Genomic DNA, 20,612 nt, shown 5'->3' on the forward strand with positions numbered 1-20,612 from the left:
TTTACTTGGTGCATTGTGAGGATAAAATCTAAGGAAGGAGGAGGATGAAAATCCATCTATACCTACTACTTCTTTTTCATCGATGAAAGACGTGCTGAATTTTTGTAAGTATACTTGCTTCGTTAAAAAAAATAGAGCTATTACTATGCGAAAAGTAACAACATGATTTCAATTATGTCTAAGGTGAGAAATATTGGCTACGCGATCGGAGTCTTTCGTCACGGGAACACAAGCTGCGCGCAAATGGAGCCTGAGGTAGACCTTACTTCGACGAGGCAAAGTGGACCATTTTGATTTTAGATGGAAGAATTACTCAAAAACGCAGAGCCCAGCTATCTCGCTGCAGAATATCAGAAAAAAAAAAAAATGAAGATTGTGAAAAATATATATATTTTAAATAATAAAGTGCGTTTTTTATGCCGCAAGGCTGTTTCACCAAAATCTACGTATATTTATACGTTCCCTCAATTCCTTTCATAATAAATTAATTTTACAATATATGTTCTCTCTCTCTCTCTTATATCTCTCGCGTAAAGGGCTGGGACGTTTGGCGGACCCGTTGCGAACACCGGCTGGAATTTTTCATTTGAAATTAGGCATACTAATGGATGAAATAACAAAATAGGCAGATAGGCGCGCGATGTACTACACAATTTATAAAATGGACTTTAGTTTCGCAAACTTCTTATAAAATTATACCACGTTATCAGTACCAAGAGATCTAACGATATAAATAAACCTTTTTGTTAAAGGCTAAACAATTGGAGTGTCACGTGATTAATTTTCCCCCACCACCGGGGTGTCACGTGATTATTTTTCCCCCACCACCGGGCTTCCCCCACCACCCTGGAGTGGGGGCAATCCCCCTCCGCTAAGAAGTGGGGGTATTTCCCCTACCTCCCCTTCCCCCGCGAAACCTCGACCCCCTCGCCACCCGGTCCCAGAATCCCTATAGCCACACTACTGTCATACAAGCAAAAATGGCTGTGAAAAGTGCCATATATTTGGAAAAATTGTTAAAAGAAGAGTTTCTTTTTCATTATCTGATGCAAATAATTTTCGTCCTAAAAGAAACGCTGATTTTTATAACATCCAAGAAAATAATTATATAAAAAACCTCTCTCCTTTATTGAAGTGTAATATTCAACTGATTAGCCAATTTCCGTTAGATCCGATGCACTTAATATTTTTAGGTGTTACTAAACGCCTACTTACATTTTTAATTTATGAAAAGTTTATAAAACTGAGTACATCTAAACAAACTAAATTGAATAATTTAATTGATACAATCAGACCTTTTATTTCTTCTGATTTTGTACGTAAACCGCGATCATTCACAGAACTAAAAAGATGGAAGGCTACAGAGTTTAGATTATATCTTTTATATACTGGACCAGTAATTTTCTTTCCCGTCTTAAACATGGCAATGTATAAAAATTATTTATTGTTATATGCTGCAATAACTAATTTATCTAGTGACTTTTTAATATATAAATATATTAGAAAAGCAGAAAAGTTTTTGAAAAAGTTTGTTTTAACAGCGGGTAATATTTATGGAAATTATTTTGTAGTTTATAACGTTCACAGCCTTACACATATATATAAAGATGTCAAAACATACGGTAATATAAATAGATACAGCTGCTTTCCTTTCGAAAATTGCCTTGGCCAAATAAAGGCTAAAGTAAACTGTACAAAAAACCCTTTAAAACATATTTGCAAAAAGATTTATATAAATGACAATTATGAAAAGGACATGCCAAATGACAAAAATATTGAAACTTTAAAGATATATGAACAAACACAAATTACAGAAAATACATTTGTTAAATGCAAGAAACTAAAAATTAAAAATTGTATTTGATCAAAAAATCAACCAGACAACTATGTCCTCATAAAATCTTTAAAAATTTGGAAAATAAATGAAATTTTATATGATAAAGGAATTTATTATATCAATGGAATATATTTTAAAGATTTTGATGATTTATATACTTATCATATAAAATCATCAGAATTATATATATACCGCATTAAAGGCACTAGCACAGAAAATATTACGTTTGAAACCAGTAATATATTATGCAAATTAATGGCCATTCCGTTTGCTTGTGTCTCAGATATTGCGATTTTTCCGAAAAATCACACAATTTGATATTATTTAATTTAAATATCAAAACAGTAATAAAAAAACGTGTACATTATTTAGATGTTTGCTGTCATTGAATTCAACAAAAATCAGCTAGCACTGGTTCCATCCAGTTGGCTTAATAAAAAAAAATAAATATTGCTTCTAGCCAAAAAATTAGGAAGTAGGTCTATGGAGAAGTTCGTCAAAGACAGAACGCCAGCCAATAAAACATGGCTTAACTATAAAGTTATTAGGCTTCACGAAAGAAATGGTAATTTTATTGCTATTTTCCTTTAATAGTTAATTAAAGAAATCAGTGACGTTTGGGTATATTTTATTTTATTTAGTTTTCCACCTCTCCATAATTTTTAAAGTGAATTTTTGTCAATGAAAATGTGTTGAACTCATATAATACCTTTATCACACTGTTTTCTTTACTTATAATTATCAATAGATAAATTCTAAACTGTATATCTTCTTTAGATGACTATAAAGAAGCAGACCAAAAATTAAATGATTTATTACAAGAAAAAAATTTAAATGCTACTTTGATTAAATCATATTCAAAATTGTCTTCAATAAACATGGATTTATCGACGGATTCAGTAGCTAGCGATCTTGAAGAAGAGAGTCCCCTGGTTAAAAGACGAAAGTTGAGGGATAACAACAATTCTACACCATCGACGTCATTATTTCCTGAATTAGGTTGCTGCAATTATTTCTATTGTCGTATTGATTGATATTTTTAATAGTTATATATTTATCTTTATCTTTTGTTTTAGGTTCTTTAGGTAATCCGCAAATATATCCACGTGAGCTATGTGCTACACCCGTTTCTTCAATAGCTGTTTTAAATAATGAAAGTAATATAAAAAGTATTGTAACAAGAATTTATGCATATGTATTAATATTGATTAATTAGATTAATTTAAAATTTTATATAAAATTTATTTTTCTTTAGGCTTTCAAGATTCGGTTTTAAAACTATTAGTATCGATAAACGAAACAGTAAATCAAAATAGTATTCAAATTAATGAGATTAAAAGAATGTTGACAGCAAACACAACATCTGTAAATATACCAAACACAATACCTACTTTCCCAATCAATTGTATTGAGGAATTCAAAAAACTGGACAATGATTTAATGGAGAAGGATAATGAGGTTTATATTTATATGGTAATAATTTGTATGTTTTTTTTTTTCAATTTTTAATAAGTCTACGGATAAGGTTAGTGTTATGATCCGTAGGCTATTGCCATAGCCTATTTTAGGGCTCCGAATTAAGATCAGCCATGCTAACTCACTAACGACTAATACAGGGACAGAATGCTTCGAAAATAAGTGTAAGGTTTGGTAGCCATACGAGTGCGAGACCTCAAAGATGGTTGAATAACTTGTAACGAAGTTCCCTGTTACGTATGCGAGATACCGAATAAAAAGTATAAAAGCTACCGAATAGTGAATATTATTAATCCCTACGTTACCGACTCGTGAGATAGGCTCACGAGTAGATTATAGCTAACGTCAAGGATAGACCCCGTTGACAGGCAGAGGCCCGGATGAAAAGACCGGCGGTCCAGAAAACGTTGTCCAGGTTGTCCTGGGAAGTAAGGCAGGGCCATGCCAAACAACCCAGGCAACCTGAGATAAGGAGAAGCGGCCTCGGGGAGTCCTAAAAGAATGACCGTGTCTATAAGTCCCCACGAGGAGGGGAGATAGAACATCGAGTCTGGCTTGAACGCTGGTTACGCGCGTCAAGCAGGCTGCGCGAATGTCGTGCGCAGAATGCCATAGCAGGCAGTCGGAACGCGATCACAGGACTGTGCTGATGTGTCCGTGCGTGCTGGTGAGCGCGTGACGCGGCACTCAGCAGCCATGGGTCGGTTCGCGTACGTGAGGCGTGTGCTATAAGCCAGCCTGCCCGTACGTCACGACTGATTACCGGCCAACGCATAGTGAGTTGTGCAGGGGCGTAGTTAGCCCGTTGGAATGTATCCCGGAGCCCTCCGTCATTCCATAGGCTTGCGCTATGGCTGGACGAGCCGCGAACATTGCCTCCGTGGTGGTCCGCTCCTGGCAAACTCTATGCTTGGCAATGATATCGCATGTTCCCGCACTCCTCACCAACACCTGTGTGTGGGTGGTGAGGGATAAATGTATGCCCCTCAGCAGATAGGTCTGCGAGGCTCGGACTTCCGTAAGGAACCCTCCCCTCTCTCCACGACCTAGCATACTGAGCGACCCTGGCTACCGCTACCGTCCAAATGCATAGCCGCAGGGCCGTATTGGATGCATAAAGAATGGAGTCGGAAGACTCAATTGATAACGTAGATTTGTTGGCCACCTGACTGACCAACTGGCGCCCTGATACCGATGGAAAAGGACGGGCGAAAGTAATGAGAAAACCTGTAGTGTGAGTGGCCCCTCACACTGACGGGAATAACGTTACAAACTCTGTCTAACACTTACTGGTTTATTTTACCTTCCACGCAAAATGAGGGTTCTACACTATATTTTTAGATTAAATTCTACTTAAAAACATGTAAAATCACAGGGGCTGTTCAATAATCCTTCAGTTCTTGCCTAAATTGACTATGTCTTACGGCTATTTCCGATCCCTCGTGTCCTGTATAATCGCTAAGAAGTTAACACGCAGCCAATCTTAATATGAAACCTCAAAGGAATCTTGGCTAGCACCTCACAGGTTAACATATTTACGTTAAAGACACTCACCTATAACTTAATTAAGAATAGAAATATAAAGAAAAATTAAAGGTCTAAAAGTTATTTCTTTATGAAAAATTCTTTCAAAATGCGATATTAATGTACAACTTAACCTAAGCATTTCAAAAGTGTTTTAATTTAAAAAGGATGAATTTATATTATTAATATCATTTTCCATAGATTAAAAGATTATTTGCCATTGGGGGTACTTCTCCTGAAAATTGCACCGGAAGAATATTAAAATTCATAATGAGTGATAAACAAGGCATGTTGTACAACTGGAAGGGAACGGAGAAAGAAAGTTTTGAAAAAACTAACATATTAAATGTCATTTATGGTAAGGAAATATTACTAACCAAAATCACTTCTTTATAGATTTTGTAACTATGAGATTCACGCATTAATTTTAAATCTTTATATTATGGTTTAGAAATAGTACGAAACACTTTCCCGGATGATAAGGAGGGAATTTAATCGTAGCGAAACCCATAAAAGATTGGTTAAAATATTCCAAAGCTAGAGAAGAGAAAAGAAGTAAATATTAAAAAATGTTTATATGATTATACTTTTATAATTTTATTTTGATTCCTTTTTATAAACAGTCCATGTTATCTTTAACTATAGTTAATTACATGCAACTCCAAAAATATATTTTTCACTATTATATTCTATAATAAATGGAGAATTATTATAATAATTTTAAATAAACATTGTTCTAATTAAAGTGGCATCTATTTTGTTACACATAAACAGTTTCTTACCATATATAGCATATAGAAATTAATTCAATAAAGTCATTTATGTACATCGGTTCCTAATGAAGAATTAACGTTTAAAGCTTGTTAGAAAAATTACCAAATGGTATACGTCTATTGATAGTTATTGGAATAAATATTGTTCAGCTAACGTCATGTATACTATATTTTTCTAATTAAAATAACGTTATAATTGCGTTATTATAATAACGTAATGGCAGACGTAGATTTTAGATTTATCAAGGAAACGGTGCTTTACTAATGTCATTTATACGTTGCTCTTCTGTAAAAAACTAAAGTTTAAACCTCAGTAGAAAAATGACCAAACTACTTATGTGTATTATTAGTTATTGAAGCAAACGTTGTCCTCTTAAGATTATTTATACGTTGTTTATCTAGAAGAAAGTGATCGTTTAAATCACATTATAAAAATGACCTACTATCGACCGTATATGATTGGTTATTCAACAAGACGTTGAATTATCAACGTTTTTTAAACATCAAATTAAATTTAGCAGCATTCGCGTATTTTTGGCAACAAAAAATCAAAGTTGAATTTTTCTACGATAAAATTATATCAACCGTTTTAACGTTAGCTAATTTATTAGGGAGAAAAACGTTGTTCCCTCAACATAAGTTAAACGTAATCTTTCTTTGAAAAATCAACGTTAAAAACACGTTTGGGTAATTACTTAAACTCAACCATTTGATATTGGTTATAGAGAAAACCGTTGTTCCCTCAAAGTAAATTAAACGTTATTTCTCTTTGAAAAATCAACATCTGAAACACGTTTGGATAATTACTTGAAGTCAACCATTTGATATTGGTTATAGAGAAAACCGTTGTTCCCTCAACATAAATTAAACGTTATTTTTCTTTGAAAAATCAACATCAGAAACACGTTTGGATAATTACTTGAAGTCAACCATTTGATATAGGTCATGGAGAAAAACGTTGTTCCGTCAACGTAAATTAAATGTAATTTTTTTTTAAAAAATCAACGTTAAAAAAACGTTTAAATAATTATTTAAAATCAACCATTTGATATTGGTTATGGAGAAAAACGTTGTTTTTTCAACATAAGTTAAACGTAATATTTCTTTGAAAAAGCAACGTTAAAAACACGTTTGGGTAATTACTTGAAGTCAACCATTTGATATAGGTCATGGAGAAAAACGTTGTTCCCTCAACGTAAGTTAAACGTTATTTCTCTTTGAAAAATCAACGTCTAAAACACGTTAGAAATATTACCTCAATTAAACCATTTAATTATTGTTATAGAAGAAAACGTTGCTCTAATAACGTCTTTTAAACATTTTTTTAAAGAAAATATTCACGTTTAAAAAACAGCGGAAATTAACAAAATTCAACCGTTTAGTGTTCGTTATTGAAAAAAACGTTGAGCCAATAACGTTTTTTTCACATTTGTTAGACGTTAGTAGAATAATTGGTGTTCTGGCAATATGAAATCAACGTTGAATTTTCCAACGATAACGTTGTTTCAACCACTGCAACGTATTTATAACGTTTTTTCGACGTTACCTGATTTATTGGGATGTAATTAACACTTATTGAATTAAAGATTAAAATACAATGTTACGTAAATAATCGTCGAAGCTTATTTAAACTAGGAACAAGTACGAATGAACTCAGTCCTTTCTCCCCGCCAGCGCATTCCCACTCTCCCCTCTATTGTAACACGTGACCGATTGCATAACTTTAGATTGGTGAACCAATTGGGAAGAAGACGACAGCAGGCCATTTGACGGAGGAGCATGGAGAGGAGTTTCGATTCTATCGATTCCTCAATCGCTCAATCTTGTTCATGTAGAGACTCCCGAACATAGCCTTTTGCCTATAAATTATAATACGATATTTTTAAATCGAAGTCATTATACTTACAAAGTTCTTGCTTTTTATAATATGACATTATGATTTCAAAACAACGGGGTTCTCCATTGCGGGCACTCAAAGAAAGCAGTTCATAAATTCTATTTTATGAGGGGTGTTTTCCGTTGCGGGCACATATAGACATAACAAATCATAATTCTTAATTTGACAGGGGTGCTTAGATCTCATGTAACAGAAGAATCAAAATTTTTTATTTGAGATATCGTAATTTTTTGCGTCCAGCGCGGGCGACATTGTGAAATATACCCGTCCCGAAAGGGTTAACGAAGTTCTAGCTAATTGAAGATGATAATGCAATTTTAGACACTCTTTCTTTAAACTCATTTTGTGAATGAAACAAGTTACTTATTTCGGTTTTCTTAGAGCAGTTTTAAATAGTAAGACTTCGCCTACAAAGCATACAAATTTTAACCCCTTAACACCTACGATTTACATTCGAAGATGTTGGGCCGAAATCGTATACAACCTCGCGCAGCTTTCAGGATATTCGTACGACTTTGTATAACACGCTGATGGGACCAATCGTAAACATGACGGGTAAGGCTGTAATTGCATATAAAATATTCCACGTAATATCCACTTCTGGACCGATTACTCTACGCGGGCTATGCCCGTAAAATTTACGTTTGGCCCGATCGCCGTACGCGGGCTCTGCCCGTAATATTTACGTTTGGCCCAACCATCGTACGCGGGCTATACCCGTCATTGTAGGTTAAGTGGTTCAGTACCATCAGTATATCTTATTTAATTTACATGGACTTAAATCTAACATTCTTTTTAATCAGATTACACACTCTCTATCGCTGTCAAATGAGTGCGATAATTTTTGTAACCACTTTCCCACTATATGTTTGAAAACACCTTATCTTCCTCTTTAATTTAAAAAAAAAGAGAACGTTCTACGTTTGGTTTACCGGAGATATCATTACTTAAACGATTGTGTCCATTGTGGTGATTTGCTGTCAGTATTAGCGTTACCCAACGTGCACCACGAGGAGGTTTCTGATCGGATTTGCACTTCATGTGTGTGTTTTCGTGTGCAGGCGGGCGCGCACGTGTGTGCGTGTATGCTCTTGCGCGCACGTTTAGTAGGTAGTATTTCCACCTCTTCTGTCGATTGCCTCCCTTTGGTCCGGGTCCAACTCTCTGGTTGAAGTTAACCCATAGTTAAAATGGTATAGTTTCTGTCACTTAAACTATACCATTTTAACTACGGGTTAAATTTAACCAGAGAGTTGGACTCGGACCAAAGGGAGGCAATCGACAGAAGAGGTGGAAATACTACCTACTAAACGTGCGCGCCCGCCTGCACACGAAAACACACACATGAAGTGCAAATCCGATCAGAAACCTCCTCGTGGTGCACGTTGGGTAACGCTAATACTGACAGCAAATCACCACAATGGACACAATCGTTTAAGTAATGATATCTCCGGTAAACCAAACGTAGAACGTTCTCTTTTTTTTTAAATTAAAGAGGAAGATAAGGTGTTTTCAAACATATAGTGGGAAAGTGGTTACAAAAATTATCGCACTCATTTGACAGCGGTAGAGAATGTGTAATCTGATCAAAAAGAATGTTAGATTTAAGTCTATGTAAATTCAATAAGATATACTGATGGTACTTAAAATTTGTGTGCTTTGTAGGCGAAGTCTTACATTTTAAAACTGCTCTAGGAAAATCGAAATAAGTGACTTGGCTCATTTACAAAATGAGTTAAAAGAGTGTCAAAAATTGCACTGTCATCTTCAATTAGCTATAACTTCGTTAAAAGAAATGGTATCATACTCTTCCTAATCTCAAATTACAGATAAAAGTTCATTCTTTATGATAATTCATCGCAAACATGCGATAAAAAATTTTTGTAGTTTTAATAAACTAGCAAACATTATTTAAAAAATAAAAAAAAACCATGTCTTAATTTTTTGTAAAATTATTTACCTACCACGATTAAAAATGCTCGACTTCAATGTAGATTCGTAAACTTTAATGCCACGCTTCAATTTGATACTAGTTAGAACTCTCTCCGATAATTTGTTCACGAGTAATAGCTGTTTGAAAATCGATAATTTTTCAGTGAAATTAAGTAGTCTCGATAATTTTTGTGAGTAGTGTATATTATTTACGCTTGATGATTTATGTACTTGTCGTTTTTTTACAGGCGATGCTAGATTTTTTTAAGATTCTATTTTTATTCTTAATTATATATAAAATATATTTATGAAATAATAATGGCATTTATTTTCAGTCTCATGCATATTGCTATAAAAACATCGCTCTTGAATGTTCATTCGGTAATTTGGAACCTATTTATTTACCGCCGCATGCAGTCAGTATACCTCGAACTGAAGTTCCTATGGAAGCTATTATTGGAGTTCAAGTATGGCGGAAAGAAGTTCTGGCACGTAAGTATTTAAGTCAATTTTATAAAATTCTGTACAAACACTGTTAAATAACTAAGTTACTCGTACTAAGTCTAGACGATTCTTCACTGAAGAAACTATGTATTCCTATTTGGTGAATTCTGTAAACTTTTAGTAACATAAAATAAGAAAACTCATTTTCTTCAAATAGTTTAAATAATAATAGCATTATAAGTAAATGGCCTATAACATTTTTTTCGGAATTAATGATGTCAACTTTTTCGTTGTACACTATTTATAAATTAAACTGTTTTTGGAAAGTGGTAATACTGAATATCAAATATAATTTTGTATTTTTCTTGAGAGGCTGCTGGAGAAATAATTTTCACTATTTTCATTTTTCTGATAAAATTTAAACAAAAATGTTGTATATAAATTCTCTCAATATTAAAAATATTTATGTACAACGGCCTGTTTTGCCGTGGCGTCTAACGAAAACTTATTACGACGAACGAACAATAGGTCGTTTTAATCCGGGCAATTACGGAAAACCTCCCGAGCAGAAATTTATTTATGGATTTGACTAGGTCCTTCTCAGGATTTCCTGAGTAAAATGTAAGGGCCTAAAATGGAAATCCTTTATGGATCCACCATGGATCGTCACGCCGTGCACTATGTGGACCTGATATAAGTATCAGACAGGGATCCATACATAAACGCCATATTGGTTCCTGATCAGATTATCACATCCGGTCCACATAAAACTGAGTATATGATATTCTATGTATGGTTCACAAATTCATTCTGTTTCAGATTTTTCAAAAATTTCAGTACTACAAATTATATTTATACTCTTATTTTTATTTTTATTTTTATAACAATTTTTTGTTGGTAACAAATAGAAATAATTCTAATTCCTCTTTATTTCGAGAAGATTTATTACAATAATAGAAAGTAAAAGAATAATTAATTTTTCTAGTACAAAATTTTCAAAAACCCCTGAATAGGGAATGTTTTTGGTTATTGAGCAGATAAAATATATTTAGCATAAGTTTGGACTTAAATATTAATTAAATAAACGAAGTTAATTTATTGTATTTATTTTTAATTAGTAAGACGAATTCTCTCTGCATTAAAATATATGGTTTTAAGTAAGTATGTTTCTTAGAATTTATAATATAAACTTATTACAATTTTATTATTAAAAAGAGATAATGTTTATATTTTAAAACACAGGATTTATTGATCCTCTTCATCATCCAAAACTCTTACTGATTAACCTTTTGCTCTAAACATACGGTGGCCATCCCAATCTTTTGAATTATTTATTACATTTCTAATTGAATTTAAAAACAATTTTTCGGTTACGACTAATGTATCCTCTTTATTTTCTTTCAAAATTCCTCCTATAAAAATAAAATATTAATCATTATAATCATATAAAATTAAGGTAATGAATTGATGAATAAATTATAATTACTATGCAGGCACAAGGAAAACTGTGTCCCCTGAAAAATATGTTTATTTTTTGTTTTTTTTTAGATGCAGTAAATTGTATTATTAGATCGCGCTTAAAAAACTTTTTTAGGATTCTGGTGAGACTTTTTTGTAATTTATCCCGCTCAATGAAAAATGAAATACATGTGACCTAAAAAGATAAGAATAACTGAATTTCTAAAATCTTAATTATATCAATATAAATCTTTCTTAAATACTTACAAAATCAATGTTAAATTCTTAATTTAATTTTAACATGTTGTCAATTTTATTAAATCATTTAATGTTTCCAATGGTAAATTCAAATTATATTCTTTTTCCAAATTTGCAAATAATAATATTTTTCGGGTGCATAATAATTCATTGTATTGTTTTCAGTACTTCTGATTATTGCAGACAACATTCGTTTTATTTCAATTCATTCATTTTGTAGTTGAGCAATTTGGTAACTTTGACTGGCTTACAACTTTTTCATAAGATCTATGAGATTACCTAGAAAAAATTACTTATAGAATATAAAGATTCATCAAATTTTTAAATTTGTTATATATTGTATAAAGCATAATAAAAATACCTTCATTCTTCAAACTATTGTCTGATAATTCTTTTTCTAACAAATTCTTTCGAACAGCAGTGTCATTTGACTTTTCGCTTTCACATGAAGAAGAAATTGCTAAAAAATTAAAACTATATACTTAATGCTCTCTTCGAACAAAGTAGAAGATTAATAATGATACCATACCTTCATTTTGTATATTAAATTCTGCATTTTCAGAACTAGAATCACTGGAACTTGTTACTATAAACAGTAATTATGAAAAATAATAGTTAACGTAATTTCAAATTTTCTAAAAGAATGTAGAATTACATTAAAGTGGTTATATAATCTATTTCTATAAGAAAAAAAGAGAGGAAGAGAGGAAAAGCTTAAAAGTCAAATAATTTGATTTTACATTTCATTTATAATTATAAACATTGTTACATACCATTAAAACCATTAATATTTTCATCCAACGATGGCACTTTTAATGTCAATTGCTTTACTTCTTTATGACTTCTCTCCTTTTTTTCCTTATTCGTAGCATCATTTTCACCATTAGGGGTAAGTCTTCTTTTCTTTAACCATTTTCTCCTTCAAATTTTTATTCTCTAGCTATAATTTTAGTCTAGCTTCAGAATCTATATAAAAAAATTATATCATTAAACAAAAGTATAATCTTTTCACAATATTTTCATAACACACTGTTTAACGTAAAGTACTAAACTGAATATTTAATAATATCTTTTTCATAGAATGAATTCTACATATTATTTGTAAAATTTTAGTTAAATGAAAGATATATATGTATGGAAAGGTTACGCAAACATATCAATTGCTCATTAGAATCAATACATTTTGAAAACTGTTTTAATATATTTAAAAATTCTTACGTACTGTTAAAAACATTAGGATTGTCCTCCAACAATGGCACTTTCGATCATTTTTGTTCTTTTCTATGGTACTTAATTTTATATAAATTTTCTTCTTCCTTTTCCTGTTCTGTTACTTCTTTTTCAGAATCTGTAGTAAATACACGAGTTTCTTTTTCCAGTTTTACCAACTCTTCTGCAGCTTCCAGATATGTATCTAAAAGAACGCATAAAAAGAAATATATCATGCATAAATTAGAAAACTTGAACGTATTAATACATTACTAATTTACAAAATCAAGTTTACTTCAATCAATACTATAATGGTTATAATCGGGTTTTGTAAATTATAATACATTGAAACTAAAAATAAGCATGCATTAACAGGATCCCTCACGCCTACTTTATCGGCAGTTCAAGTCAATAAACAATTAGTTTAATAAAATTCAAATGCGAAGCAAATTGAACAATCGGGTGTTTGTTGGACAATGTGCCAGTCCTAACGAGTCAAACGAGCTTAAAAACACTCAAATTAGTTGAAAAATAACGCTGTACCATTTGTGCTACGTTCTTGAAGAGAGGTTACTTTTGGTTATTTCCACTTCAAGAACGCGGGAGAGTGGTACAGCGTTATTCTTCATCCGATTTGAGTTTTTTTAAGCTCGACTGACTCGTTAGAATTGGCACCTTGTCATAAAGAAGCCCGTTTTTGCAATTTGCTTCGCATTTGACTTTTATTAAAAGAATTTGTTTATTGACTTGTAATGTCGGTAAAGCATGCGTGAGGGATCCCGTTAAGGCACAATAAATAATATTACAATTTCTTACCTGCTCTACCTTTAATGGTGATAAGAAATAAACACCAAATTGCTAATGGATCCATGTTTTTCATGGTCATATTTTGTATTTTTATACAAACAGCTTTAGTATAGGGTCCTTTTGGGTATTTGCAAAATAATTTCTTTAATTCTCCATTAAAAAATATCCACGTTGATGGTACCACTTCCACACTTTTTTTAGTGTAGTTTTTCGTTGAGGTAAACTGTACAATTTTGTACTTAGTTTCCCTAAAAATATTAGAATACTATTAATGTTTTGAATAAACGTGAATAATTAAAAATAACTGATTTTAACTTACGTCATTGTGCTTTTTGATAATTTTTAACACAATACTGCAAATGCAGGCTAGCTAGCAAAGCCAGAGCAGGTTTGAGCAGGAACACGCACCCATATAGCACACAGAGTAAATGTCTTCCCCCCCCCCCCCCTCTCTTACTTTCAAGATCAACCATACAGCACGGGATATAAGTGTTGTTTATATATTTAAATAAAATCGTTATGGCTTGTTTTCACATAGCTTTTGTAATATTAATTTTCGTATTGAGTTCTACATTAATTTTTAAAAAGCGTAATTTATAAATGTAAAAGAAGAACTGTATTTATTTTATTAGTTTTTCCTGTGTAAAAAATCAATACTTTTTGAGCAACTTGTATTAAAGGAAATATTTCAGTTTCTTCTTTTTCTATTACTTTATACATGTTCAGCATTTTAGAATAGCATGGATAATTATATAAGGATTTGTCTATTTTAAAATGTCTCCCTTCAATTCTAATGTCTAACGAATTAACTGAACGCCACATTTTATTAATTTCCAAAAAAGTTCCATTTTGTAATAAAACATTATTATTTGGAGACTTTGTTGTTAACAAAAACTGTTTCATCTTAATTTTTTCAATGGAAATTAATTCTTCAATTTTATATTCTTGCAGAATCTCAATATTTGATGGAAGACGCATTTCGGGTTTCTTTATGCAATGTAATTCATTTAATCGATTTGCTATTTGTGCTAGTGGGCGGTTTCCACTACGGATAAACTTATTAATTTTTCCAATAAAATTTTCGAATGGAAATGCTGTAATGTCGCTTAATGGACAATTGAAATTTGTAACATCATTTGCAAGATGGATTAGACTGTGCATATTTAAAATTTGGCTTTTTTCCCCATATAATCTTTCAGTGGATTTTACAAATGTTTTTAGATATAGGTTTGCCTGATAAATATGGTTAACTAATAGTTGTGATGAGCAAAATATTCTAAGAGCGACATGAAGCAGGAGAAAATTATTGTAGAGATCTTGAGATAATATTTTTCTAAGAATAATTGGACCACAATCTAGTAGAACAAATCTAATTTCTGTAGCTTTCCACTTACGAATATCTGTTAAAGATCTAGTGGTACGCTGAAATTCTATAGGAATTTGTTGTTGCAAAGTAATTAAAATTTCGGATAAAGAAATTCTATCTGTTATACGAAGTCGAGTGGACATTGCAGGATTTAGTCAAAAGTCAATTAACATCTTTTTCGTGATTCCTAAACAACACAGATGCATAAAATCCAAAGGAAAATGGTTTATCATATCTATTATTGTTTCAATTTTTAATAATGGTGAAATACCAGTGTGATGATCGATATTCTTCTGCTCGCGAAAATATTTGTCTGTTCGAATTTCATAATTTTCTCCAATATATACAGTGCGATTTTCAATTCGCTGTCCTCGAACTGTGCAACGTTCACACCCATAAAAACCACCATGATTTTTGATTACTTTAATAAATGATCGAGCAGGTCTATCGCAGATGAATGAATGAATAGTTACGGGAAATAGAGCGTCATTAATTCGTATACCGTCTTTTTGTGAAATATTTATTTCTTCGATAAATTTTTGTAAAAAAATATCAACGCTCGAAGGTTGTGATTCACCAGAATAAATAGCAATTTGAAATGGTTGATAATTAATATCTTTATGATAAATTTTACACAGTATGTACCAAAATTGTCTGGAGCTTGATTTAAAAGGTGATGCACCATCTATATTAAACTGTAAATTTAGAATATTTTCTTGGTGTACATTTAGATTTACTTGCTCCTGAAGAGACTGGCTGATACCGAAATAAATGAATTCGCGTTTTGCTTCATTATTAAATGTTTCAATATTTGTTTTATTAGGTGTCCGTAAAAATGTTTTTGAAGATTTTGGTAAATTAGGCAGTAAAAGTTTCCTCAAAATTTTAAGTAGCTTGTCGAGCTGATTTTGGTTTACTCGTTCTTCAATGGCCCATTTCGGTAAGTCATTTATTTCATCAAGGTACAATTCTTCCTCGTCATTATCATCAGTACTAACATCATAATCATAATCAATATATTCTTCCATATAATTATCTTCTACATCATTATCCGTATCAGTATTTTCATTTTCCATAATTACAGGTAATAGAATTTCCGTGTTTTCATGAGTTTCATTGTCTGATAAATTTTCTTCTTTTTTTGCACTATCACTGACAGCTTCATATTTTTCTAAATTGGCATGAAATTCCAAATTTTTAGAACAACATGCTATTTCTTCATTTGCATTTTTTTGAGTTTCGCGATATCTCTTAGAACGTAGACGCGAATGTATACGAACTCTTTCACTTTGCGAATCCATATTTATAAAAGTTTAATAATCTAAATAAATTCGTCAAATTCAAAATTAAATAGCAGAAACTTACATAAATTAATGAACACACCCCTTATAAATTGTGTTCACGTAAAACACAAAATCCAAGTCACACACAATCAATTCCGTTCATATTTTTATAATAATTAAATTTTAAATACCGGGTTGTTTTCTACCAGCGAGACATAGGAGAATTCGTGTTATTTGACTGTAGCACTCGGTGGAATGGAATCTGAGCGCCCTGATTGGCGAATCTTTCTTAATGCCAACTTAAAATTGCTCGTTGCCAATAGAAAAATGACAACTGTAAGATCCTTCCGCCATTATCGACGCGTTTGACAGTTTATATGCTATTCGTAAACAGAAAGTGACAGTAAGAAAAGAAAGATGAAAAGGATATTGAGGTTAAAAGGGAGAATGACAACGTAATGAAAGAAAAGTGATGAAGATATTCAGTGAAAGATAAACCGAATATATAATTAAAATAATAATAATTTTTAATGTTCTAAATAATTATTCTCAGTATTATTAATGCTCAATTATACGTTTTAGCCTCTTTAAAAAGGATGGAAATTATCATGGTTACACGGTGGATACCAATGAAATAAGAAATTCTGGAAAATGACATTAACCGGTATAATATATTCAATATAAATGCAAAGCAACATATAGAATATATAGAATGAAACTGCAGAAATGATTTTTATCTTGTCCTATGAGAAGCGGTGAGCTGAATTTCATTTGAAGTTATTATAATTGTTATAAAATACTACATATTTTAATAACAAATAGGTAGTCCTTGAAATATTTTTCCAAATTTCATTTATCTACATCAAGAAAGGTTGATTATGATGAAAATGTACGAGAACATGGATTTACAATTCCTTATGATATACTGCGCACCCATTTGCAGAAGGCAAAATATAAATGTTAGCATTATAGAGCTTTAATGAAGCAGTCAAAAATGTTGGCATTTACTAGTACCAAACTGCGATGGAAATGTTGGTTGGGGTGTGTATATTATTCATCATGATGAAGCTTTACAAATAAATTTTGATAAATTTATATGCTTTATGAGACTTTTTTAATCTTTTAGGGAGGTGCTTATTTAGCCTGACAAACTCATCCAAAATGTAGTTTCTATTTGTTGATATATATTATGTTTTTCAGAGCCACATAAATGAAAATGAGTATACTGTTGATGGTTCAAGAGCCAAATGCCGTATGGTGATTCTGTGTGAAAGAAGTTTATACCCTAGATGTGCGAAGAGAAGATTCGTTAAGTTCTGAATGGTCCAGTTTGTGATCAGATAAGTATTGCATGATTGACAGTCCGATATGTGTTAGAATAATAAACACTTTTAAATCATTTTTACATGATTGGATTAATCTTTGTTTTTTATTTGCAGTCTCTTTGAAATGTTAGTAAATCTATTATGCATGAGGTAACTCACTTAATGTGTATACCTAACATAATACTACTATTGAAGTTTCAACATAATATTTGATCAAATATTAAATATACTCTATAATTACAAAATCTGAAGCATGAACAATCATAGAGGAACATTTTGGTACATTAATTATATTCATGCAAAATTTTTCAAATATTTGAATGCCTCATTTCAATTCACTGGAAAGAAATATTGTATGGAAAGTCTAAATGTTAACACAATTGCATTCCAAGCTGTTGGTTAATATGCGTTACGCACACAATTCAGCAGGATATTATTCAATGTTTCACAGTCATTAGTACCATTACTATAATTAACAGCAAACATGTCTGTATATACCTACTTCGAAGGTCTTCGATGCAAAATTTTCTTCTACAAGACAAAAATTTATGCTGCAGTATATCTCGAAAGTTAATAAAAGTGCTTTGTAAAATAGCTTTGGTTTTTAAAATCTAGAAGACACGATTACCGTATACTTTTTCCGTCAAAATGATTCATGCCACGACCAACTCAACACAAAATTTCCTTTTTACTTTACGGATAGATTTACAAACGAAACCGCATGTACTTACTGCAATTACTTTGGAACTAGGAATGTCTTTAGAATTTGTATTATTCACTAAATGATTCGTTAATTGTGTATATATTGGTTTAAGAAATCTGACATGTAAATAGAAAAATTATATTTCTATTATAAAATATACTTTAATAAATCAACATTATTATAATAATATTAACAAATAATTCACAAATATATAATAGTTGCACTATTCCACTACAAATATTGCTCGAATAGACCACCAGCAACTGCAGAACAGTATTCTATTCTTTTTTCGAAACATTCTAATATGTTCTGCAGTATCTGGGATGTTCTTATTGTTTCACATGCTACAATAATTTTTTCCTTCAATTCCTCGAGGCTCTCCATCTCAATTCCATTATAAACGGAATTTTTTAATATTCCCCAAACTCCAAAATCTAAGGGCGCGAGGTCGGGCGATCTTGGGGGCCATTCGATTGGACCGTGCTTCCCTATCCATCTTCCTGTATATTTGGCATTTAAATATTCCTAGATGATTTTTGCCGTATGGGCTGGAGCCCCATCTTGTTGGAATGTAACGTTCCTCTGTGCAAAAAGAAATTTAACATTAATTCTAAAGTTTGTATTATAGTAATTTGAATGTATACTCAAATATTTAATTAAATTTACATTTTGCACCACCCTTCGGACTCTTGGGTCCACCTCGTCTTTCAATAATTGCAGATACTTATCGGCATTTAGATTGCCATCGATAAATATCGGGCCAATGATGCTATCTCCTATTATACCAAGCCATACATTGAGCTTCTGTTGGTATTGAGTATGACATTCAAAATTCTCGTGCGAAGTTTCTTGAGCCCAAACTCTTGTGTTCTGCTTATTGGGCGGGTGGACTAATACGAAAGTTGATTCGTCCGAAAACAGAATATCTTTTAATGAAATATCATTATTTTCTAGTTTATCTATCATAATCTTGCAAAAATTATGTCGTTTTACATAATCCGTTTCTTTTAACACTTGACAGTGAAAAAGTTTATAGGCTCGAAATTTGTTCGCTTTTAAAGTTTTCCGCACAGACGATACGGAAACTCCGACCTCCCTGCTAATTTTAATGAGCGATTGATGGGGATTATTTATAGCAGAAGTCCTAATATTCTCCTTTACTATTTCGGACAAAGCCCTTGAAGGTCGTCTTTCCTTATGATGGCTACGATCTAAACATCCTGTCTCTTCAAATTTTTTAATAATTCGCTCAACTGCATATCTACTTGGGGTCGGGCGATTATCAAATTCCCTTTGGAATAATCGTGATATTTCTCTTATGGAAATTCCGCCATAATACCATTTAATAATTTGGATTTTTTCTTTTAAATTCATCATGTTTTAACACTGAAAAATTACATTAATAATTTGCTACTGCAGCGTTTTTTAAAATTGGAATTATTTATAAATAAGCAACGCAATACTCACGTAAAAATCCTTTTACTTTTTCTACTTCTTTTATAAGTCGGGGGGACCATGCATCGGTTGCTATTCAGCAATATCCATATTAATAAATATTAGTTAGGTTAATCAAGCCTTCTTTTTATTAACCTAACTAATATTTATTAATATGGATATTGCTGAATAGCAACCGATGCATGGTCCCCCCGACTTATAAAAGAAGTAGAAAAAGTAAAAGGATTTTTACGTGAGTATTGCGTTGCTTATTTATAAATAATTCCAATTTTAAAAAACGCTGCAGTAGCAAATTATTAATGTAATTTTTCAGTGTTAAAACATGATGAATTTAAAAGAAAAAATCCAAATTATTAAATGGTATTATAGCGGAATTTCCATAAGAGAAATATCACGATTATTCCAAAGGGAATTTGATAATCGCCCGACCCCAAGTAGATATGCAGTTGAGCGAATTATTAAAAAATTTGAAGAGACAGGATGTTTAGATCGTAGCCATCATAAGGAAAGACGACCTTCAAGGGCTTTGTCCGAAATAGTAAAGGAGAAAATTAGGACTTCTGCTATAAATAATCCCCATCAATCGCTCATTAAAATTAGCAAGGAGGTCGGAGTTTCCGTATCGTCTGTGCGGAAAACTTTAAAAGCGAACAAATTTCGAGCCTATAAACTTTTTCACTGTCAAGTGTTAAAAGAAACGGATTATGTAAAACGACATAATTTTTGCAAGATTATGATAGATAAACTAGAAAATAATGATATTTCATTAAAAGATATTCTGTTTTCGGACGAATCAACTTTCGTATTAGTCCACCCGCCCAATAAGCAGAAAACAAGAGTTTGGGCTCAAGAAACTTCGCACGAG

General features: G+C 31.9%; 1 protein-coding gene across 1 annotated transcript in view; it reads left to right on the top strand.

Annotated features, from left to right (window-relative positions):
- Positions 1 to 20,612, top strand: part of LOC136774330 (diacylglycerol kinase theta) — a 2,104,019-nt gene that overhangs the window by 838,102 nt on the left and 1,245,305 nt on the right. Inside the window, exon 6 of the mRNA XM_066728589.1 lies at positions 9,775 to 9,931. Coding sequence (XP_066584686.1) covers positions 9,775 to 9,931 — 157 coding nt within the window. The remainder of the gene's footprint in view (positions 1 to 9,774; positions 9,932 to 20,612) is intronic.

This window comes from Prorops nasuta, unplaced genomic scaffold, assembly GCF_024137725.1.
Source record: "Prorops nasuta isolate Cenicafe-Biocafe unplaced genomic scaffold, Cenicafe_Pnas_1.2 PNAS00001, whole genome shotgun sequence".
NCBI classification, from domain to species: domain Eukaryota; kingdom Metazoa; phylum Arthropoda; class Insecta; order Hymenoptera; family Bethylidae; genus Prorops; species Prorops nasuta.